This window comes from Salarias fasciatus (genome assembly GCF_902148845.1).
Source record: "Salarias fasciatus chromosome 23 unlocalized genomic scaffold, fSalaFa1.1 super_scaffold_20, whole genome shotgun sequence".
In the NCBI taxonomy this organism is placed as follows: Eukaryota; Metazoa; Chordata; class Actinopteri; order Blenniiformes; family Blenniidae; genus Salarias; species Salarias fasciatus.
The window spans coordinates 6,344,302-6,369,684 of record NW_021941230.1 but is presented as its reverse complement, the minus strand read 5'-3'; the positions used below and the strand labels follow the sequence as shown (position 1 = coordinate 6,369,684).

Genomic DNA, 25,383 nt, shown 5'->3' with positions numbered 1-25,383 from the left:
AGCAGCACAGAGCAGAAGGTTCCCTCCATCGCTGTCGAAGAGAGAACCGTGAAGCGTTTGGAGTTTTTGACCTGTTTGTTCTGTCACATAAAGTAGTATCAAAGCACTTGAGAGATTTGCATGGGGCGGGCCATTTTAAGAAGTGATCCTCTCTGAATCCAGGAGCTTACACAGTCACCAAAGCAAAGCAGAGAAGTGACGCGTATCTGGAAAATAAGTCCCGAATGGCGCCAGGGTTAAGATGTAATGTGCGTCATCAAGATCTGAATGCAAATTTGCTCACTTTGGGTTTTTTTTTTTTTTAAGTTTTTAAAGGGACTTAATTCAACATTTGTGAAAAACTACACATTCATTTCCAGTTTATTCAATGCTAATGGGTCGTGAAGCATTAAAAACCTAATATAACAGGCCAATCCGCGTATCTGTCTGTTGCCTTATACAGGCTGTGTGCCAAATAATTTGTTGCTGTTCGGGGTCCGAATTTCCCGCGCAATCGTGGGGATGTGATGTAAATTGACGCTGTATGCCCGTTGCCGAACAGGAAGAACATAGCCGCCGTGGACGCGGACTCAAACACTGATCAGGTGCCGTTCTCGCTAAATCTGGCGACTTTCCAAAGCCTCTTGGTGACTTTTTTTGTCAAAGGCTACTAGCGACAAATTTAACGACTTTTTCTGGTGCTCTGGAGACGTGACAGGACGTCTCCGCTGTCCTCAGCAAGCAGCGGGTGCTGCGTGAGCCCCTCCCCCGTCCTAAAGCACTCACAGGCGGCCAGTCTCACGCAGCGCTCCCTGCTGCAGTCAGAGCAGAGAGGAGGAAACCCACACCACTCCGTCCACACTTCAAATGAATCGCGCGTGCGCAAATACGCCGCTGCTCACTTGCTGACAAACCAAGAATCAACAGAAGAAAGTTCATCTGTAGTTCTATTTGTAGTTTCATTTGTCCGCTCTCCCGGTATATTATATATTTGCTCCCGGTCAGTGAATCGAAGCACGAGCACCCCCCCCCCCCCGCCCCCCCCCGCTTTCCCCCCGCTCTTCATACAATCGGATAACTGCATCCACTCAAAGCCCACAAAAAAACACCACGAAGAAAAAAAAAGGACTTTATCAGCGTTATCTCGTGAGTCAAAAAAAAAACAAAAAAACAAAAAAACGACCGAAGTCGGGCAGGCACCCATATAAATATTGGATATGCGTTTGATTCATGGAGGGAACTTCAGCTGAATTTGGGAGTGAAAATGGATGCTGACAAAAATCACATAATATGCCCTGTGGTCTTGCAGTAAACCACGGCATAGTAAACAGCATGAGCATCCCTGGTGCAGCGCTGTGAAGACGGACTTTCTGTAAAATGTTTGTGCGCGCTCCCATGCCGCCTTGGCTGGTGGCTGCAGTTACCCGCAGCGCCTATCGTGGCAGCACTGAGGTAAATTTTTTAAAGTTGACTTCAGTCCCTTTAAGTGACTGAGAGAGAATTTTCCTTGGAAAAATATGGCTTTAATACAGGTTCAATTCCCCAAAAAAGCAACACGTTCCTCATGGTCAGCTCAAAAAAGACAAGTGCCAAATACAACACAGTACTTTCAAGACACTTTAAGAGAGGAAAAACCCAACAATTAGACATAAGGGAGAGGAGCAGAGGAGTCGGCGGAAAGGAAAAATTCCCCCTTTGAACAGGAAGAATCCTGCAGAGCCAGACTCAATGGTGGAGACTTTCTAAAAAAATCCAACAGAACTGCATAAAGCCAATTGCTTATTTGTGAACACTTACGCATTCTTAGTCTTTCTGTCACCGATTGTCGTCACGATTGCATGAGCTTCGGTTCACGCACCCCCGTGTGGCACATCTTTGGAAAAGCAGCCTTTGTCTCCCTCCCACCTCCCTGCAGTCAGTCCTGAACCGTTGCAGTAAGAAGCTAATCTGTCGCGCAGATCTTTATTTTCACCCTCCCGTCGTCACTGCATGCCCATTGGAGGAAGCATCCAAATCCACGTCATGCGTCTCTTTTCAGCTGAAACCCCAAAAAATCCATCATTTTTAACTCGAATGGCATGTGTTCATCCGTCACATCACTGACCAGCGCAGTCCCATCGTCAGACTCTCACCAGTTGTTCTGCAGCTTGAATTTAACCCAGTGAGGAATGCAAATACCCGATGTGTTTCACCATTAAATACATCAGCGGTGTAAAATTGAGGGTACATCTTGGCCCAAAAATGGACTTCATGAACACATTTGGAATAAATAAGATTTAAAATGTTTGCATCAGTCATCTTTGGCACATTGCATGTTGTCATGCCTCTGTGTTCGTCCTCCACTGGCTCTCTTATCGGTGTCATCGATTCTTTCTTTGCAGCTCGCTCCCCTCTGGGTTTGGCCAAGACTCCTCTGTCGGTGCTGGGCCTGAAGCCTCATCAGCAGGGAGGATGAGCTCAGATTCTGGAAAGTTCAAGTCCCTGTCATGTACAGAGCATGACTTCCTTGAAGATAGATTAACATTTTTAGTCTCTGCTGCCCTCTCGTGCTCAAAAGCCAGTCCTGCTTTACAGCTCACCCATCTGCTCCAATTCATGCTTGGCGCTCAAGTGTGTCTCCCCATTTTCCTCCCCCCTCTTTTCCCCTCGTTTCAGACTCTTCTGATTCTAATGATGGAGACCAAGGTAAATCACTCCTAATATCTCCTGTTTCAAGGCAGAAAAAGAAAAAAGGGAGTGAATTTGAGTGAAAGCAAATCTGATTTTGTGATGTCTTTGTGTTTCTTAGATAATCATGGGTTTGGAGCTCAGCAGTTCAATACTCCTCTGTCTTCCAGCAGTTCCATCCACAGTGCTGATGGGTAAGATTTTAGATGACGCTGACTTTCTTGAACATTCCCAGAACGAGTCGAGGTCAAGGTCGAACATGCTTTGGAGCCTTGTTCAACCATTTTTCAACTACTTTTTCTTCTACAGTCGAGGGACTGGTTCTCCCATGAACGCCAACCGGCCCGCCTCCCCAGAGGGCTCCCAGGTCAACATCATGGGCATCCACACGGTCCCGGGCAGCCCCAACACGCTCCACCGCACGGTGGCCACCAACACGCCGCCAAGCCCCGCACTCCAGAGATGCCTGGGTCAAGCCAGCCCCTCGCTGGCGAGACACCCGCCCCCGGGCGGCGTCCCGTCCAGCCCCCTGATCGGGCGAGCCCCAAAATGGCGTCGGCTGGCGTGCCCCCCAGCCCCCTGATGGGGCGCCGCGTGACAGCGAGCACGCCCGACGAGCTGGGTGCCACCTCCCGCCAGGGTAGCACCCAGCCGCCCGCCACCCCCGCCTTCCCTGTGTCCCCCCAGCTGCCCGAGAAGAGACACCTGTCCAGCGGAGACGCCGAGAACAAGAACCTGACGCTGACGCCAGTCAGCGGCGGAAGCACGCCCAACCTGTCCGGCGCACTGCCGAACGTCTCCAAGTCCATATACGGTGAGGATCCGGAGGACGAGACCCGCGTTTGGACTTGCTGGAGGTAACTTGTCGGTTTCCGTCCCGACAGATGGGTATCCGGACATCAAGATGAATGTGAAGTTTGTGCAGGACACCTCCAGGTTCTGGTACAAACCGGATATCTCCAGAGAACAAGGTGAGACGAGGACGCCTCAAATAACTTTCACGAGAGTCTTACCCACCCCTCATCTTCTCATACTCTTTTCAGTCATCAGCCTGTTGAAGGACCGGGAGCCCGGCGCCTTCATCATCAGAGACAGCCACTCGTTCCGTGGCACCCACGGCCTGGCCATGAAGGTGGCGTGCCTGCCGCCGACGGTCCAGCAGAACAAGAAAGGTTCCCTCAGATCCCACGCTCTCCTTCGTTCTGTCATTTACGTGACAATGTTTTCAATTGAAAGAGTTTCTTTAAGTTTTGAGTGTCAGAAAATGCAACTTTTTGAAAATGTAGAACTTTTTAAGGACGTTTCAACTCTGTCTTCCTGGAAATGGGGTAAGTTTTTTGGGATAAGGTTTGGGGTAAGGTTTTTGAAAAGTCTTTTATTCCTTCTCCATGAAACCGAGTGAAAACGCAGCTTTTTGAAAGTGCTCTAACTCAGTCTTCATGTAAATGATAAAAATGCAACTTTTGGGAAAATTCTTTAATACTGTCTCCATGGAATCGGGTTAAAATGTAACTTTTTAAATATGCTCTGAATCCATCTCCATAGAAATGGGGGAAGTGCAACTTTTTGAAAACCCTCTGACTTGGTCCCCGTGGAACCAAGCTGAAATGCGTCTTTCCGAAAATGCTTTGATTCCATCTCCATGGAAACAGACAAACATACAACTTTTTTTTGAAAAAGCTCTGATTCCGTCTCCAAGGAAATGGGGGAAATGTAACCTTTTGAAAATGCTCTGGTTCTCTCTCAGTGTAAACAGATGAAAAATGCAACTTTTTGGAAATGCTGCTGTTGCGCACCATGGCCGTAGTAAACAGTTTTTCTGCACATAAGAACAGTGTTTGCCTCCAGAGCGTCATGACTTCCAGTCAGACAGCACTCACCTCAACAAGCAAACTAGTGTTCCTGCTGTTTTCATATAAACAGACGTCATTTTCAAAACATTGCCGTGTAAACGCAAACATTCCGGAAACAAGAACAGAAAAATGGTGCACTTTTTACTTGAAGCATCATATAAAGCCTAACTCTCTTTCCTCGTCACCCAGTCGGAGACATGACGAACGAGCTGGTGAGACACTTCCTGATTGAAACGAGCGCCAAAGGCGTCCGCCTGAAGGGCTGCCCCAACGAACCCTACTTCGGTGAGCGCCGCTTTGGACGCCGGCGTCGCGGATTCGGATTTGATCCCCGCTTAACGGAGGCGTCTCTGTGTTTGCAGGGTGCCTCTCGGCTCTGGTGTACCAACACTCCATGACCCCGCTGGCCCTGCCCTGCAAGCTGATGATCCCCACCAAAGGTCGGCCCCACCCCCCCGGTGACTCGCTCTCACGAAACAAAACCGTGTTCTGACTCTGTTCTCTCAACCCAAGACCCAAACGAAGAAGCACTGCAGCTGGCCACGCCCACTGATCCCGTCCTGGAGCTTGTCAAGCAGGGAGCAGGTGAGCGTCTGGAAAGGAATTGAATTAAAAGTCCTTTATTTTGAAATTGCAGTGTTCCAGCAGCACAGAGAACAGAAATATATATAGAAAAGAAATGTGAAAAACTTACAACGCACCACCAAGCATAAAAAATTAAATATAATTTAAATGAAAATGTAGGACAAATATATTTAAATAATAGATATAAACTAACAGACATAATTAAATATTTTTAAATATAAATTTAAGACAGATGTGATTAAATAACAGAAACAAACTAACAGATATAAATTAAATATTGAAATATAAATTTAAGGCAGATATAATTAAATAACAGAAGCTAACAGATACAAATTAAATACAATTTAAATAAAAAATTAATACAGACACATGTGTACAATATAATAAAAAAAAGTAGAAACTCAAAGATATTTACACAGGAGTTTCACAGAACTGAATGGATGATGGATTGTTGCACGAGATAAATGATTGTCTTGACATTTAGGAGAGTGTGTGTGGTGTGTATGTTTGGTCGTGTCGGAGCAGCGCTTGAACCGTGTTTTTACTTTATCATCCCGTTTTGGAGAAAACCTTGGCCGTTGAATAATCATCACATTGTCACCTTTTTACCTTACAGTTCAGAAGGTTCCAGAAGAAGCTCATGGTAAAGGCCTCTTTGCGCCATTTTGTTAAAAAGCAAGAGGAACGTCTCATTTAATGTAACCAGTGGTTTTTAGGTTTTTTTTTTTTTTTGCAGCGAGCAACGTCCTCTACATCAACTCGGTGGACATGGAGTCTCTGACGGGGCCTCAGGCCGTGGCCAAGGCCATCAGCCAGACGCTGGCCAGCAACCCACTGCCCGCCGCCACCACCGTGCACTTCAGAGTGTCGGCGCAGGGCATCACGCTCACCGACAGCCAGAGGAAGTGAGCGCCCGCCATTTTTACTCTTTCTTTTAGACGTTTTTCTTCAATCAAATCGTCGTTCAGTTGTGATGATCGTGGAAGTTTTAGCAACTCTTCCCTGTTATTTGAAAAATAAACGGGATGCCATGAATAAAATCAACACGAGCTGTAAATACAGGACGTTTTTAATATCTGTTTGCTCTCTTTTGTCCTTTTCCTGCAGGATTTTCTTCAGACGGCATTATCCCATCAGCACGGTCACTTTCTGCGACGTCGATCCCCAGGACAGGAAGTAAGAACTCATTTATCTGTTGACAAAAAAGCCCTCAAAAAAAACTTTTGAGTGTCTAAATTTGGGAAGAAAAAACTTGCAACAACCAACAATGTAATGATCTTCATAATTTTAAATGAAACAAACCCAGCATTGTCATATTTTTAGTCATTTTAAGTTTTATAAAGCCAAAATTGTCTTAATTTTGTCATTTTTCCACAAAATAAATGTAATGTCATTTTCTTCAGATAGTAAAGCCAATAATGTCATAGTTTTACCAATTTTCCCATCAAATAAACACAGTAATGTAATTTTTTTGGTGATTTTTCTACATAATAAACCCAATGTGTCATTTTAGATGCTTTTCTATGCAATAACCAGAGTTGGTTATGTAACGACGAGTAACGAACGTTACAAGTAGTTAAATTACTTTTGATGGAAACGAGTAGCGTAACGGCACTACTCCTAGATTGGTGGTTAAACTAGCGTTACGACTGAAACGCCACAATCGTTACTTTTACAATGACTGCAAATAGAGCAACCAAAATATTATCATTTAAGCGGAGTTCTTTTTATTACCACCAGTAGATGGAACGGTGACCATAAGAGCAATGACTCGCTATCTCTTCCGGGTCAGGGCTGATGGAACCGTGGATTAGATTGTAATTTCTTCACAGATGGGGTAAAGAAGGAGGCGGCTCAGTGAGGTAAGTTTGAGACGGGGTTATTATCGGGACGAGCTCATGCCGATACTTTATTGATCTTTTGATTTGTCGTCGTCGTCGCCGTATTTTTCCCCTCAGGCTTTTCGGATTCGTGGCCCGGAAACAAGGAAGCTCAACAAACAACGTGAGCCACCTGTTCGCCGAGCTGGACCCCGACCAGCCCGCCTCCGCCATCGTCAGCTTCGTCTCCAAGGTGATGAAGCGAGGAGACCTCTCCGGCGTCAAGGCGACGGTGATGTCGTTGGAAAACCCCTCTTTTTCGCCGGGACCGGACGGCATCGATCGATTCTTTCTGTCTCTCTCTCTCTCTCTCTCTCTCTCTCTCTCTCTCTTGCTCTCTCTCTCTCTTTTGTCCTCTCCGCCTTGCCCGGTTTGTCTTTTTTTGAAGGCATCAGTGTGGATCCAGAGTGGAGCTGTGCACGTGACAAACATGGAGGAGAAACGGCGTCCGCCGGGGTCGCCGGCCCTCCCGCTGGGAGGAGATCAGATGCAAAGGGGGACTTTGTACATTTCAGGGTTTTCTCCGTTTTTAGTATTTTGTTTTTTTCGTTGACTGACCAAAGGTAGTCGCAATACAAAAGTGCAAGAATGATGTAGCTACTTAAGCCATTGTTACTATTTTATTTTGAAAAGACAAAGAAGTGGAGGGAAAAAAAGATAAGGAAAAAAAAAAGTGTTTTTTTTCTTCTCGAACTTCAGGAAAAAAGTTGAGCCTTAACGGCTTTGAAGACTTTATGCATGTTAGCTTGATCTTTAAGCTCGATTCTTCTAACTTCTTCCTCAAAGACACAAAGAAAAAAAAACAAAAAACTAAAAAGAAGTGGCGAAAGCTGTTGTGTCTGTTGTCTGTTTTGGAAAGGGCTCTTGCAGTGATTAAAAACTGCGCATGGCAGACCAGATTTTAAAACATGTATGAATATATAGATACAAGAAGAAGAGGAAGATAAAAAAAAAAGAAGAAGAACAAAAGAAAAAGCCACTCGCATCACCTCAAGACTGTTCGTCCACCAGATGGCGCCGCCGCTCATTCGGGCTCCTCTCGCTGCTTTTTGCAAGTTTGAAAAAAACACACTGGAAAAAAAAAAAAAAAACAAAACCCAGAGGAGCTGGACCTATGCACTGTTCTCTAAAAAGCATGCTGTTTCCCAGAATGCACCGCCATCCCCCTCATCACTGAAGTCATTCTTATTGCTGTGTACTTTATGAAAAAAAAATGACAAAAAATATAAAAGACCTTCAAGACTGCATGAACTTAGATTTTTTCCGCTCCTCTCGGAGTCCTTTAAACATTGTTGACGTAGCCACATGACGGTGAGATGCTCTATTTTTACCTTTCGGTTTTAGATCCACATGAGCCAGGGTTATCTTTTTTCTTTTCCCCTTTTATTTTTTTTTTTAAACTTGTTGATTACAATTTTTTTTTTTAAAAAAAGAGATTTTCACACTGTGCAAACGCCTGCTTGCTCAACCGTTCACGATAAGCTAAAAAAAAGAAAAAGTGTAAAAAAATGTACATAGATATAACTTTGAAAAAGGTGACATCGCGAAAAAGTATTTATTTTTGTTGCTTTGGTCCCCTCATGATTACCCATATATACATATATTGTACAGTCTAGATAAAGAAGATTACCTTAAAATGGGTTGAGAGAAAAAAACAAAAAAACATAACTTATTTTGGCTAATGATTTCAAAATCTGAAGGATTTTGAAATGTGTTTGAATATATTGTGTACATTACTTTGTACATGTTTGTTTTTCATGTTTGAGTTCAGTTTATTTTTTTTTTTGTTCATTTGTTTATGTTTGAGCGAGGCGAAGGCATGGATGAGATAGAAACTGCATGGACAGAAGCATCCCGAGTGTTTTTTCTCCCTCCCCTGTCCGAAACATCGTAGCTGTCACGGGTGCGGGGTGGAAGGACCCAGGCGCAGGCAGAGTTCAGGTGGTTTATTGAAGGGTTCCAGATACAGGAACGAGAGCTGAGGTGCATGCAGGGACATGGAACACGCGGAAGACACACACACACAACGAACCGACAAGGACAAGTGAGGGCTACGGGCTTTAAATAAGGTGGACACAGGTGAGGAACATTAGGGCGCTAACGAGGAAGGAGACCAGGCAGGAGAACATGAGGAACAGACAAGCAGGAGAGACAGGGCTTGTAAAAATGGGGAAAACAAAACCAAAACCAGTCCAGAGCACCCCCACAAGGCTGGAGGGGCACGGGGCGTGACAGTACCCCCCTCTCCATGTGCGCCTCCTGGCGCACAAGACTCGGACTGGAACGGGGACAAGACTCGGACTGGAACGGGGACAAGACTCGGACTGGAACGGGGACAAGACTCGGACTGGAACGGGGACAAGACTCGGACTGGAACGGGGACAAGACTCGGACTGGAACGGGGACAAGACTCGGACTGGAACGGGGACAAGACTCGGACTGGAACGGGGACAAGACTCGGACTGGAACGGGGACAAGACTCGGACTGGAACGGGGACAAGACTCGGACTGGAACGGGGACAAGACTCGGACTGGAACGGGGACAAGACTCGGACTGGAACGGGGACAAGACTCGGACTGGAACGGGGACAAGACTCGGACTGGAACGGGGACAAGACTCGGACTGGAACGGGGACAAGACTCGGACTGGAACGGGGACAAGACTCGGACTGGAACGGGGACAAGACTCGGACTGGAACGGGGACAAGACTCGGACTGGAACGGGGTGTGCTGCGCTCCTCGGCAGCCAGCACGGAACGGGGTGTGCTGCGCTCCTCGGCAGCCAGCACGGAACGGGGTGTGCTGCGCTCCTCGGCAGCCAGCACGGTCAGGAACAGGACGGGTCGGGGCTGCACCTCTGCAGACAGGAAGGACAGGAACAGGACGGGGCTGCACCTCGGCAGACAGGACGGGACGGGACAGGAACCAGGGCTGCACCTCTTCAGCCAGGACGGGTCGCCGGCAGCAAACAGGAACGCCGGCAGCAAACAGGAACTGGAACGCCGGCAGCAAACAGGAACGCCGGCAGCAAACAGGAACTGGAACGCCGGCAGCAAACAGGAACTGGAACGCCGGCAGCAAACAGGAACGCCGGCAGCAAACAGGAACTGGAACGCCGGCAGCAAACAGGAACAGGAACGCCGGCAGCAAACAGGAACAGGACGGGTCGGGACTGCATGGCGGCACACCATGGGGGGGGCGAGCTTCTTTCGCCAGCAGGGGGGGCCATAGCCACACGGTCCGGGGGCGAGCAGCCTTGCCGGCACACGCCCAGTGGGCGCGGGCTTCTATTGCCGGGGCGAGCAGCCTTGCCGGCACACGCCCTGGAGGGGCGCGGGCTTCTATCGCCGGCGGCGGGCCATAGGCACATAGTCCGGGGGCAAGCAGCTTTGCTGGCAGCTGCCACAGGCAGACAATCCGGGGGTGCGAGCTGCGCCGGCGGCGGCCCGAGGCAGACAATCCGGGGGCGCGAGCTGCGCTGGTGGCGGCCAGAGACAGAGGATCCGGGGGGTAAGGACTTACTGCCTGCTGGGTCCAAACGTGGTCGGTTCGTTCTGTCACGGGTGCGGGGTGGAAGGACCCAGGCGCAGGCAGAGTTCAGGTGGTTTATTGAAGGGTTCCAGATACAGGAACGAGAGCTGAGGTGCATGCAGGGACATGGAACACGCGGAAGACACACACACACAACGAACCGACAAGGACAAGTGAGGGCTACGGGCTTTAAATAAGGTGGACACAGGTGAGGCACATTAGGGCGCTAACGAGGAAGGAGACCAGGCAGGAGAACATGAGGAACAGACAAGCAGGAGAGACAGGGCTTGTAAAAATGGGGAAAACAAAACCAAAACCAGTCCAGAGCACCCCCACAAGGCTGGAGGGGCACGGGGCGTGACAGTAGCTGGGTAGACTTTTTAAAAGTTAAGAATTAAAGGAGGAATTAAAAAAAATAAAATAAACGGAAGTTCAGGAGCAATATGAAAAAACAGCACCCATGATTTTTTTTTTTCCAAAGATTCAAACATCTATGCTAAACAGGCTGCATGTTGCTTTTTTAAAACATTTTATTTTATTCTTTAGAAAAAAAAATAGCATCAAGACAGAACACGCCCAAAGGACGGCTTGACGAACGCTCGGTTTCAAAATAAGAGCCTCCAAGTCTTTATTTATTCTTATTTATTGCTTTGAGTTCTCCATTGTCGGAATGTACGGTGGCACTTTCTCGAAAGCTGACGGCCCCATTTTTTTTACGCGGCGGCGATTTGGAGTTGAAAACGCTTTTGGAAAAAAATAAAAAATTGTGAGGGGGTGCGAGTTTTTCCCCGACTCCGTCACCATGGAAACGGGCGAACACAGGAAACGCTGCTACTGCACCACAGGGACGTCGGACGATAACAAAGATGGCGGCGGTGATCTAGTTTTTTAAATCCATATTAGTAGTTTTGTAGTTGAGACTCATCCCATCCGTCGTTTGTCCGTGGAACTTTTCGAAAATGCGCCGACTGTCTCCGTGGAAACGGTGGGGAAAGTTCCGGCTGCGCTTGCATGAAGTTTTCGTTCCTTTTTTTATAATCAAGAGCCACTGTTAAAGGATCCAACTGTCTGCGATCTTGGTTTCATCGCAAAAAAAAAAGTCGTCTTTCTAAACGCCCAAATGCGTTTTCGCCTGAAACGTTGTGTAAACGGGGCCGGAGAGGTACAGCGCACTGAAAAACCGACTGCTTCCATTCAGAGAGAGAAAAACAAACAAAAAAACCCGAAATGCGTTGTACCCGTCAGCTTTGAGGCGAGCGTCACCCTGTCTCAGTGAGAGAAAGCGGAAAACATTGACAGACTCTCTGTTGGGGTGGGATCTGAATGTCGTGTGAATGTTGCTACTCATGGATGTACTGAAAAAAGGGTCTCGGATTTCTGTTTGCGCTTCTCATTTACATTATATTGTCATGGCTTACCTGTTCTTAAGGAGAGAAGAAGAAGAAGAAAAAAAAACAAGACATTAAAGCAATACAGACCATTCATTGTGGTGAAAGTCCTTAGAGCTCTCGATAGACAGTGGTATAGATAGATTGATGGAGAGCCCTCGATAGATATCGTGCTGTAGACAGATCTATAGAGAGCTCTGGCTAGATATAGTGCTATCGGGAGCTCTAGAAATAGTGCCCTAGACAGATATAGTGCTTTAGATTGATAGATTGCTCTCGATAGATATAGTAACTGTTGTGTACCCGTCCCGGCAAAAACATACTCTGAGGCACGTCTGAGATGATGTGATTCTTTATGATGTGATTCTTTATGAGTCGCTGCAATGAGCACTGCAATGAGCACATGAAAACACAAAAAGCATGTGGTTCGCACCTCCACTGGCACGTGACATCGGCAGCAGTGGGCTACAGGACTGCTCCAATACATAACACGGAAGTCTTTTACATTATCATGAAATACATCGCAAGATCGGATTTTTACATCACTTCATATAATGGTTTTAACAGTAGAGATTTTACCAGGTGATCGTATAGTGGTTTTAACATTAATGCTTTACAATGAATTTCATACAATTGATCTTAATTTGTTTTTAACCATCATCATCCCTTATTATACTTTTTAGACAGAAAATGTAAGTAAATGGAAGATACAAGAGAACAAACACTATTCAGAATCAAATCAATAATACGGCTTACAGTACCCCCTCGTGGTGACTAGAAAATATTGCAGTGCACGTTCTTTCCATAATGGTGGACGGCGCAACAAACAATACAACTTTCTGAATGCCTGACTAATTACAATGAATACAAAACATTTAATGCAACAACATTTACCTGCAATGAGCACATGAAAACACAAAAAGCATGTGGTTAGCACCTCCACTGGCACGTGACATGTACTGGGAAAGAATAGAGTTGACTTAAGTAACAAAATAGACCATAACACTAACGTGAATCGTGAGTTACAACAGACACAGAACGAAAATACACTGGATGATTTGTCATGTTAGCTTTAGAGCATTTTATAACAATGTTTTGCAGAGAAGGACCGGAGTCTGTCTTACCGGCAGCAGCGGGCTACAGGACTGCTGAGCTTCTGGTTTCCGGTCACATTTATAGATTTGACAGCTGCCAGTAGATGGCGCTAACTCATTACTCATTGCAGGACAAACTGTATACAGAGACTATTTACGTATCTTAGCAGGAATTTCACAATCTTAAATGAGGTCATTCTTCAACCTGTTACAGATAGATCTATAGAGAGCTCCAGGATGGATAGAGCGCTTGGTAGATGTAGTGCGATAGATCGAGATGCTAGCTTTAGACATAGATATAGCGCTATAGATGGAGATATAGAGCTAAAGAGAGAGGGATTGATAGATAGATGCAAACTCCAGAAGAATCGATAGCACAATTTCGGCAAAAACAGATACAAAATACGTACAAAATATATGTAAACTTTAAAATTTCAAAGTAATAACAGTAACTGTTCATTCCAGGTTTATGTTTTAGGCAAACTATGATTCCATTAAAGTCACGTTCTGTTTTTTCTATCAACTTCGCCCAATCAGTGTACATCATCATATGAAGAAGTCATATGACCCCCCCCCCCCCCCCCCCCACACACACACACACACACACACACACACACACACACACACACACACACTCGGCTAACTGATCACATGCATGTGGCGCCGAGCCACCGCTAGCAGGATCCACCACCACCACCACCACAGAGACGGGCAATAAAGAGGCACGATGAGGCGAAGTGCGAGGTTCTCATGGCTGCAGACGGTGTTCACATGCACAAATATGCATGACACATCAGATTACGTGCACACTGTCGCCCTCTGAGTTTTCGTGGCACATTTAGCGAGTGAAAACACAAGCATCACCTTGCTGGAAGGTAACCAGTGGTTTGGTTTGATCTGATTCAATCCGACGAATTCTGATACTTTCACCAATGGGGGGCGATATGGGTTCGGGGAGCTCGGCCACTTTCAAGGGATGACCATGGGTCAATAAAATGGATGCAGCTGTGGAGTTCTACACTCGAGATCGAACGAAGTAGATGCTTTTGGCCTGAAAGTGCCTGACATGGCGTTTTTTTTCTGAGTCATTCATTTTTTTTTTTTTTATTATTTTTGAACCCTGAGTCTTGAAAAATAGCCACCTTGTTGTTGGAAAACTAGCATCAAAGTCATGCTGTTTGTAAAATACCCAAAATGCAACAGCTGTCAGACGCATGACTTTGCCTTTATGTTGAGATCACAGCCATTTTATCACAATAACTGTTTGATTTTTGTAAAAATATACATTTTCATCAGCAGAAGATTTCTAAACCCATGTGTGACAAGCCGAGGTGGGTCATAAAATTGAAAGTGCTCAAAGTTCATGGGTGACGTTGGCGATCTGTGATTATCCTCTCAGCAGAGAGCTTGATTTAGCCCATTTGCGAAGGAAAACACTCCTAACTCTTGTCATATCCGCAAGTCAGCCTGATTCACAGCTCCTGAGGGTTTCCTTAAGATAACGGCAGCGGGTTGGAGCTTATTAGGAGACGGGCAGGCGCCGCACCACGAGCGAGGGCCATTACCAGAGCGGCCCTGATTCCACGGCGGCCGTGCACTCAGCGGACTTTGCAAACAATCTGGCGATGAATCCGAGAGGACGACCCAGAGAGGCAGAGGAGGCCGGGGTTGACCGCAGCAGGTTTTTTGTTTGAGCAACTGCAGCTCAGTAGTTGTTGGTTCATAAAATAACTTGGACTTCTACTACACCAGTGATCTGAAACTTTTAAACAGAAAGAGCCATATTTATGATTTTCCAATTTCCAAATCAAATTTAGGAGGATCCACAAAACACGCTTCACCTTTAAAATGAAGCCGACACAGAGTCTAAAGCTTCATATATGCAGTATTGCATATCATAAAACTCTCTTTTGCTGCTTTTCTGAAATTTCAGTCACAATTTCAGATGTTGAACATTTCATCACATTGTCATCTGTTTTTGTAGCTGATTTTAATGGTTTCATCTTCCTATTACAGCTTTTATTAGACAATTTTGACATTTTAGAGTGGAATATTATTGCTTTCTTAATCATGAAAGGAAATTTCCTTCAAGTATTGCTCCACAAAGAATAAATAGAAATTGAAATATTAAATGAGACAGAATAGAAATTCAATTTTTATCTGTTTTTTGCTTCATGACATTCAAATTTTTTACGAATTATTGTCTCCCTCATTCAATCATTGACAGAAACACAAATTGTAATTTTTTTGTTATTCATCTGTCAGTATTTGCTGAAATCAGTAAGAGTAAAAAATTAAAGCCGCAAGCGGCATTGGTCGGGACTGAGCCTGCCTGTCGGCCCGCAACTGAGACGTCCACCCACTAACATGCAAGTTGTTAGCATCTCCCATCGACTAAGATGTAACTGTTAGCGTCTGTCATCCATTAATTAACATGGAGTTGTTAGCATCTCCCATCCACTAACATAGAGTTGTTAGCATCTCCCATCCACTAACATGGAATTGTTAGCATGTCCCATCCACTAACATGTAGCTGTTAGCATCTCCCATCCACTAACATGTAGCTGTTAGCATCTGCCACCCACTAACATGCAGCTGTTAGCAACTCCCATCCACTAACATGGAGCAGTTAGCATGTCCCATCCACTAACATGTACCTGTTAGCATCTGTCATCCACTAACATGAAGCTTTTAGCTTCTCTCATCCACTAACATGGAGCTGTCAGCATCTACCACCCACTAACATGCAGCTGTTAGCATCTCCCATCCACTAACATGGAGCTGTTAGCATCTCCCATCCACTAATGTAGAGTTGTTAGCATCTCCCATTCACTCACATGGAGCTGTTAGCATCTCCCATCCGCTAACATAGAGTTGCTAGCATCTCCCATCCACTAACATGTAGCTGTTAGCATCAGTCATCCACTAACATGGAGTTGTTAGCATCAGTCATCCACTAACATGGAGTTGTTAGCATCTGTCACCAACTGACATACCTTTGTTAGCATCTCCCATTCACTAATAAGGAGTTGTTAGCATGTCCCATCCACTAACATGGAGCTGTTAGCTTATCCCATCTGCTTTTGAGAGTCACTGAATGAAGGCAGTGAGTGTCAGAGTTTGATTGACAGCTGCTGTCAGCTGTGTAACTGCACCGTATGCCCATATATGGTCATGTCTGTTAGAGTGGAGAGAGGAGAATATTAAGGTTTCTGTTTGGGAAACAACTGCTCCTTGTTCCTTTCTTGTGTGGCAAAACTGAACAAAAAATATCACGTTTGATAGGAAAATTAGTTGTCTTTCAGTTGGTGAGGCTTTCAGAGCAGTCAGACTTTTAGTTTGGACCGTAGAGGCCTCAGTTTGTTAGAAGCGCGAGATTTTTCCCCATCTGGCTCCATTATAACTGAGAGCAAAAAAAAATGCAGAGCGCACACCTTTACTTACCTGTGTAAACATACATATATCATGAAATTTTCACCACTTATGTCACATCATCTTGTTTGGGAGAACCTTGTGAGGCTTTACGTGTGCTCGGTTTGTCGATAGGCATCACGGTATAGCCACAGTCGCCACTTGTTTGAGGAGCTGAAAAAAGACGACTTTTTTCCTTTTTCAACCATTATAACAGATGAGGGCAGGAGCAAGGCAGGATTTCAGACTTCCAAATTTGAGGGCTAATAAAATCCACACCGTAAGACTTTTGAAAAAGTTGTTCACAACTTTTGTAGAGAAATTTGTCCTCTATCACGTCGCGTGACTCTTATGTGTGTACGACAAACGGTCTCGGAGGAGAAAATTTTTTCGTGAGGAGTGATTTTGAGCAAAATTTTACTTTGATAGGGAAATAGCAAACTTCCTGTTGGATTTAGGTCAGGGGTGTCAGCACGTGAAATTTACATCTCAATGAGTCGAACGCGTGAGTGTTGGTTTGATCTCTCTACGACATTCCTGCCAGCCGTGGCGACAATTTAACTGTTTCTAGGTGGCGCTAGAGAGCAGATGGTGTTAATTTTTCCATTTTACAAAATTTTTCGCCGGTCATGATGTGCGTGCCAAATTTGGTGAGTTTTCATGCATGTTTAGGGGGTCAAATTTGGGGTCAAAGGGGGGGGGGGGTCAAAATTAAAGCCGCAAGCGGCATTGGTCGGGACCGAGCCTCCGCGCCAGCCCACGACTGAGACGTCCATACACTAACATGGGAGTTGTTAGCATCTGTCATCCACTAACATAGAGTTGTTAGCATGCCCAGTCCACTAACATGGAGCTGTTAGCATCTGTCATCCACTAACATGGAGTTTTTAGCATGTCCCATTCACTAACATGTAGCTGTTAGCATCTGTAATCCACTAACATGGAGTTGTTAGCATCTCCCATCCACTAACATGGAGTACTAAGCATCTCCCATCCACTAACATGGAGTTTTTAGCATGTCCCATTCACTAACATGTAGCTGTTAGCATCTGTAATCCACTAACATGGAGTTGTTAGCATCTCCCATCCACTAACATGGAGTACTAAGCATCTCCCATCCACTAACATGGAATTGTTAGCATCTTCCATCCGCTAACATGGAGTAGTTAGCATCTCCCATCCACTAACATTGAGTAGTTAGCATGTCCCATCCACTAACATGGAGTAGTTAGCATGTCCCATCCACTAACATTGAGTAGTTAGCGTCTGCCATCCACTTACATGGAGTTGTTAGCATCTCCCATCCACTAACATGGAGTAGTTAGAATCTCCCATCCACTAAGATGGAGCTGTTAGCATCTCCCATACACTAACATGGAGTAGTTAGCATCTCCCTTCCACTAACATGGAGTAGTTAGCATCTCCCATCCACTAACATGGAGTAGTTAGCATCTCCCATCCACTAACATGGAGTAGTTAGCGTCTCCCATCCACTAACATTGAGTTGTTAGCATCTTCCATCCGCTAACATGGAGTAGTTAGCATCTCCCATCCACTAACATTGAGTAGTTAGCATCTCCCATCCACTAACATGGAATTGTTAGCATCTTCCATCAGCTAACATGGAGTAGTTAGCATCTCCCATCCACTAACATTGAGTAGTTAGCATCTCCCATTCACTAACATGGAATTGTTAGCATCTTCCATCCACTAACATGGAGTAGTTAGCATCTCCCATCCACTAACATTGAGTAGTTAGCATCTCCCATCCACTAACAGTGAGTTGTTAGCATCTCCCATCCACTAACAATGAGTTGTTAGCATCTCCCATCCACTAACATGGAGTAGTTAGCATGTCCCATCCACTAACATGGAGTAGTTAGCATATCCCATCCACTAACATTGAGTAGTTAGCGTCTGCCATCCACTTACATGGAGTTGTTAGCATCTCCCATCCACTAACATGGAGTAGTTAGCATCTCCCATCCACTAACATGGAGCTGTTAGCATCTCCCATCCACTAACATGGAGTTGTTAGCATCTCCCATCCACTAACATGGAGTAGTTAGCATGTTCCATCCATTAACATGGAGCTGGTGGCATCAGTCATCCACTAACATGGAGTTGTTAGCTTCTCCCAGCTGCTTTTGACAGTCACTGAATGAAGGCAATCAGTGGCAGAGTTTGATTGACAGCTGCTGTCAGCTGTGTAACTGCAATGTATGCCCATATATGGTCATTTCAGTTAGAGTGGAGAGAGGAGAAAATAAAAGTCTTTTTTGGGGAAACAACTGCTCCTTGTTCCTTTGCTGTTTGGCAAAACTGAACAAAAAATATCACGTTTGATAGGAAAATTTGTTGTCTTTCAGTTGGTGAGGCTTTCAGAGCAGTCAGACATTTCGTTTGGACCGTTGAGGCCTCAGTTTGTGAGAAGCGCGAGATTTTTCCCCATCCGGCTCCATTATAACTGAGAGGGAAAAAAATGCAGAGCGCACACCAAGTTATACCTGTGAAAACGTACAAAAATCATGACATTTTCCCCACTGATGTTACATCATCTTGTTCGGGAGAACCTGCTGGAACTTTCCGTGTGCTCGGTTTGTTGATAGGAGTCACGGTTTAGTCGCAGTCGCCACTTGTTCGAGGTGCTGAAAAAAGGCGACTTTTTTTCTTTTTTCCCCATTATAACGGATGAGGGCCGGAGCAAGGCAGGATTTCAGACTTCCAACTTTGAACGTTAATAAAATCCACACCGTTAGACTTTTGACAAAGTTGTTCACAACTTTTGTAGAGAAATTTGTCCTCCTACAGGTCGCGTGACTCTTATGTCTGTACGACAAACGGTCTCGGAGGAGATAATTTTTTCGTGAGGAGTGATTTTGAGCAAAATTTTACTTTGAAAGGGAAATAGCGGACTTCCTGTTGGATTTAGGTCAGGGGTGTCAGCGTGTGAATTCTAGATCTCGGTGAGACGAATGCGTCAACGTTGGTTTGATCTCTCTACGACATTCCTGCGGGCCGTGGCTACAATTTTACTGTTTCTAGGTGGCGCTAGAGAGCAGATGAGGTTAATTTTTCCATTTTATGAAATTTTTCGCCGGTCATGACGTGCGTGCCAAATTTGGTGAGTTTTCGTGCATGTTTAGGGGGTCAAATTTGCGTTTAGTTGGTAGGTCAGTATAATAACGAAGAAGAACGAGAACGAGAAACACACGAATAATAATTAAAGCCGCAAGCGGCATTGGTCGGGACCGAGCCTCCCCGCCGGCCAGCGACTGAGAAGTCCACCCACTAACATGAAGCTTTTAGAATCTGTCTTCCATTAACACAGAGTTGTTAGCATCTCCCATCCACTAACATGGAGTAGTTAGCATCTCCCATCCACAAGCATAGAGTTGTTAGCATGTCCCATCCACTAACATTGAGTAGTTAGCATCTCCCATCCACTGACAATGAGTAGTTAGCATCTCCCATCCACTAACATTGAGTAGTTAGCATCTCTCATCCACTAACATGGAGTAGTTAGCATGTCCCATCTACTAACATGGAGTAGTTAGCATGTCCCATCTACTAACATGGAGTAGTTAGCATCTCCCATCCACTAACAAGGAGTAGTTAGCATCTCCCATCCACTAACATGGAGTAGTTAGCATGTCTCATCCACTAACATGGAGTAGTTAGCATCTCCCATCCACTAACATGGAGTAGTTAGCATCTCCCATCCACTAACATGGAGTAGTTAGCATGTCTCATCCACTAACATGGAGTAGTTAGCATCTCCCATCCACTAACATGGAGCTGTTAGCATCTCCCATCCACTAACATGGAGTAGTTAGCATGTCTCATCCACTAACATGGAGTAGTTAGCATCTCCCATCCACTAACATGGAGTAGTTAGCATCTGCCATCCACTAACATGGAGTAGTTAGCATGTCTCATCCACTAACATGGAGTAGTTAGCATCTCCCATCCACTAACATGGCGTAGTTAGCATCTCCCATCCACTAACATGGAGTAGTTAGCATCTCCCATCCACTAACATGGAGTAGTTACCATCTCCCATCCACTAACATGGAGTAGTTAGCAAGTCCCATCTACTAACATGGAGTAGTTAGCATGTCTCATCCACTAACATGGAGTAGTTAGCATGTCCCATCTACTAACATGGAGTAGTTAGCATCTCCCATCCACTAACATGGAGCTGTTAGCATCTCCCATCCACTAACATGGAGTAGTTAGCATGTCTCATCCACTAACATGGAGTAGTTAGCATCTCCCATCCACTAACATGGAGTAGTTAGCATCTCCTATCCACTAACATGGAGTAGTTAGCATCTCCCATCCACTAACATGGAGTAGCTAGCATCTCCCATCCACTAACATGGAGTAGTTAGCATCTCCCATCCACTAACATAGAGTAGCTAGCATCTGTCATCCACTAACATGGAGTTGTTAGCATGTTCCATCCATTAACATGGAGCTGGTGGCTTCAGTCATCCACTAACATGGAGTTGTTAGCATGTTCCATCCACTAACATGGAGTCGTTAGCATCTCCCATCCATTAACAAGGAGTAGTTAGCTTTTGCCATCTGCTTTCCAGAGTCCCTGAATGAAGTCATTGAGTGTCAGAGTTTGATTGACAGCTGCTGTCAGCTGTGTAACTGCTCTGCATGTCCATATATGGTCATTTCAGTTAGAGTGGAGAGAGGCGTAAATAAAAGTTTCTGTTTGGGAAACAACTGGTCCTTGTTCCTTTGCTGTTTGGCAAAACTGAACAAAAAATATCACGTTTGATAGGAAAATTTGTTGTCTTTCAGTTGGTGAGGCTTTCAGAGCAGTCAGACTTTTAGTTTGGAGCGCAGAGGCCTCAGTTTGTGAGAAGCGCAAGATTTTTCCCCATCCGGCTCCATTATAACTGAGAGGGGAAAAAATGCGGAGCGTACACCAACTTATACCTGTGAAAACGTACATAAATCATGAAATTTTCCCCACTTATGTTACATCATCTTGTTCGGGAGAATCTGGTGAGACTTTCCGTGTGCTCGGTTTGTTGATAGGAGTCACGGTTTAGTCGCAGTCGCCACTTGTTCGAGGTGCTGAAAAAAGGCGACTTTTTTTCTTTTTTCCCCATTATAACGGATGAGGGCCGGAGCAAGGCAGGATTTCAGACTTCCAACTTTGTACGCTAATAAAATCCACACCGTCAGACTTTTGACAAAGTTGTTCACAACTTTTGTAGAGAAATGTGTCCTCTTTCTCGTCGTGTGACTCTTATGTCTGTGCGACAAACGGTCTCGGAGGAGATAATTTTTTCGTGAGGAGTGATTTTGATCAAAATTTTACTTTGAAAGGGAAATAGCGGACTTCCTGTTGGATTTAGGTCAGGGGTGTGAGCGCGTGAAATGTAGATCTTGATGAGACGAACGCGTGAGTGTTGGTTTGATCTCTCTACGACATTCCTGCGGGCCGTAGCGTCTGTTTTAGACGTTTTTCAGGATCTAGGTGGCGCAATAGAGCAGATGCTGGTTTTTTTTCCATTTTATCGAATTTTTCGCCGATCCGGATGTGTGTGCCAAATTTGGTGAGTTTTCGTGCATGTTTAGGGGGTCAAATTGGCGTTTATTTGGGCGTTAGTATAATAATAGAGAACGAGAACGACAAACGAACGAAAAACAATAGAGACCTTGCCCTCCGGGGCTCGGTCCCTAATAACAAGCGGCATTGGTCGGGACCGAGCCTCCGCGCCAGCCCACGACTGAGACGTCCATACACTAACATGGGAGTTGTTAGCATCTGTCATCCACTAACATGGAGTTGTTAGCATGCCCAGTCCACTAACATGGAGCTGTTAGCATCTGTCATCCACTAACATGGAGTTTTTAGCATGTCCCATTCACTAACATGTAGCTGTTAGCATCTCCCATCCACTAACATGGAGTAGTTAGCATGTCCCATCCACTAACATGGAGTAGTTAGCATCTCCCATCCACTAACATGGAATTGTTAGCATCTTCCATCCGCTAACATGGAGTAGTTAGCATCTCCCATCCACTAACATTGAGTAGTTAGCATCTCCCATCCACTAACATGGAGTTGTTAGCATCTCCCATCCACGAACATTGAATAATTAGCATCTCCCATCCACTAACATGGAGTAGTTAGCATGTCCCATCCACTAACATGGAGTAGTTAGCATGTCCCATCCACTAACATTGAGTAGTTAGCGTCTGCCATCCACTTACATGGAGTTGTTAGCTTCTCCCATCCACTAACATGGAGTACTTAGCATCTCCCATCCACTAACATGGAGTAGTTAGCATGTTCCATCCGCTAACATGGAGTAGTTAGCATGTCCCATCCACTAACATGGAGTAGTTAGCATCTCCCATCCACTAACAATGAGTTGTTAGCATCTCCCATCCACTAACATGGAGTTGTTAGCATGTCCCATCCACTAACATGGAGTAGTTAGCATGTCCCATCCACTAACATGGAGTAGTTAGCATCTAACTTCCACTAACATGGAGTAGTTAGCGTCTCCCATCCACTAACATTGAGTTGTTAGCATGTTCCATCCATTAACATGGAGCTGGTGGCATCAGTCATCAACTAACATGGAGTTGTTAGCATTTTCCATCCACTAACATGGAGTTGTTAGCTTCTCCCAGCTGCTTTTGACAGTCACTGAATGAAGGCAATCAGTGGCAGAGTTTGATTGACAGCTGCTGTCAGCTGTGTAACTGCAATGCATGCCCATATATGGTCATTTGAGTTAGAGTGGAGAGAGGAGAAAATAAAAGTCTTTTTTGGGGAAACAACTGCTCCTTGTTCCTTTGCTGTTTGGCAAAACTGAACAAAAAATATCACGTTTGATAGGAAAATTTGTTTTCTTTCAGTTGGTGAGGCTTTCAGAGAAGTCAGATGTTTAGTTTGGACCGCAGAGGCCTCAGTTTGTGAGAAGCGCGAGATTTTTCCCCATCCGGCTCCATTATAACTGAGAACAAAAAAAATGCAGAGCGCACACCTTTTCTTACCTGTGAAAACATACATATAACATGATATTTTCCCCACTTATGTTACATCATCTTGTTCGGGAGAACCTGCTGCAACTTTGCGTGTGCTCGGTTTGTTGATAGGAGTCACGGTTTAGCCGCAGTCGCCACTTGTTCGAGGTGCTGAAAAAAGGCGACCTTTTTCCTTTTTCCCCCATTATAATGGATGAGGGCCGGAGCAAGGCAGGATTTCAGACTTCCAACTTTGAACGCTAATAAAATCCACACCGTTAGACTTTTGACAAAGTTGTTCACAACTTTTGTAGAGAAAATTGTCCTCTTTCACGTCGCGTGACTCTTATGTTTGTACGACAAACGGTCTCGGAGGAGATAATTTTTTCGTGAGGAGTGATTTTGAGCAAAATTTTACTTTGAAAGGGAAATAACCGACTTCCTGTTGGATTTAGGTCAGGGGTGTCAGCGCGTGAAATGTAGATCTCAATGAGACGAACGCGTCAACGTTGGTTTGATCTCTCTACGACATTCCTGCGGGCCGCAGCAACTGTTTTAGACGTTTTTTGGGATCTAGGTGGCGCTAGAGAGCAGATGTTGTTTTTTTTTTCATTTTATAAAATTTTTCGCCGGTCATGATGTGCGTGCCAAATTTGGTGAGTTTTCGTGCATGTTTAGGGGGTCAAATTCGCGTTTACTTGGGCGTAAGTATAATAATAGAGGAGAACGACAAACGAACGAATAACAATAGAGACCTTGCCCTACGGGCAAGGTGGCCTGCGGCCACCTTGCCCTCCGGGGCTCGGTCCCTAACAATAGAGACCTTGCCCTACGGGCAAGGTGGCCTGCGGCCACCTTGCCCTCCGGGGCTCGGTCCCTAATTAGAAACGGACGAATAACAATAGACACCTTGCCCTCCGGGCTCGGTCCCTAATACTGATATAGAAGAAGAAACGAACGAAAGACAAAAGAGACCTTGCCTTCGGCCACCATGCCCTCCGGGCTCGGTCCCTAATAAAACAAAAGGAATTTACAAGCAGCTGGGACAAATTTAGTTAAACCTCATAAACTGTCACTGTCCTCTTCATTGAGATCGTACCTCCTCACCATGTAAATGATCCTACAGAAAATTTCCATTTCTTTGCAAATGATCCAGTAACTTGACCTTCGGGATCCCGCCATCACCCTGAAGTGTTTTTGGGGACAAAAAAAAAAAAGTTTGACGTGATACAGAGTGATTTTTACAGCACATTTATTGCTGAAAACCTTCAAATACAGAAAGCGTGGCACTATTTCATATCTATCAGACCACTGAAACTCTGTCATTTTATATGTTGTGTTTTTGAAGATTATGTCTAAAATCACACTTGAAAGTAGTTTAAAAGCAAATCTGAAGCTCATCTGAAATCAAGCACAAAGTGTTTGTATTAAGTTTGAATTATACTCAACTATTTTCAGAAATCTCTCCTCTAAACACAAATGGAAATGGAAACAATATTTTAAGTACAAAATTTTGCCAAATCGGACTGTATGTCTGCTGTATCTGTAATATTCAGTCTTTGGTTTCTTCCCCAGGGTACGGTGCACAGCGACCGGGAGGCATTCGAGGACAGCGAGGCAGACCGACTCGCCAACAGCCCCACGTTTGATGGCGGTGGTGAGAGTTCCCCGCCGACCCCCGGCTTCCCCGTATCTCCACAGACTCCTTAAGGCCTCAGTATACTTCCCCGTCGCCGCTACGTCGTTCCTACGACGTAGACGTCGTAGCCCTACGACGGGCTACGTCGGGCTACGTCGGGGCTTGACGTGCGCCTCCTGAAAATTGTGACTTCGCGTCGTTTCGACGCGTGGTGACGTGAACGTCGAGGGCTGTGATTGGTCCGCTTTCGCGTTGTTTATAGAATAAAGCAGAACTCACCCGGAAAACTTTTCTGGCCCGAACAGTGCTTCGGGAGAAATATAGATCCAAAATTGAGCGGCGCACATCCCT

The 25,383-nt window shown here is 45.2% G+C and overlaps 1 protein-coding gene across 1 annotated transcript; it reads left to right on the top strand.

Moving 5' to 3' along the window:
• Positions 1–2,637: 2,637 nt before the first annotated feature.
• LOC115383609 (tensin-like) lies at positions 2,638–25,103 on the top strand. Its single transcript, XM_030085741.1, has 13 exons — positions 2,638–2,664; positions 2,768–2,840; positions 2,956–3,460; positions 3,531–3,617; positions 3,690–3,818; positions 4,689–4,784; positions 4,862–4,939; positions 5,013–5,084; positions 5,821–5,989; positions 6,192–6,260; positions 6,917–6,946; positions 7,043–7,196; positions 24,969–25,103. The coding sequence occupies exons 3-13, from the start codon at positions 3,109–3,111 to the stop codon at positions 25,101–25,103; spliced, it is 1,371 nt and encodes a 456-aa protein (XP_029941601.1). The 5' UTR covers positions 2,638–2,664; positions 2,768–2,840; positions 2,956–3,108.
• The last annotated feature ends 280 nt before the right edge of the window (positions 25,104–25,383 follow it).

Bases quoted from the DNA above. Each gene is read 5' to 3' on its own strand.
- LOC115383609 (XM_030085741.1), top strand. From the start codon at position 3,109: ATGCCTGGGTCAAGCCAGCCCCTCGCTGGCGAGACACCCGCCCCCGGG. The intron at 3,819-4,688 runs GTTCCCTCAGAT...CTCGTCACCCAG, and splicing joins GGTCCAGCAGAACAAGAAAG to TCGGAGACATGACGAACGAG. The intron at 6,947-7,042 runs GTAAGTTTGAGA...TTTTCCCCTCAG, and splicing joins GAAGGAGGCGGCTCAGTGAG to GCTTTTCGGATTCGTGGCCC.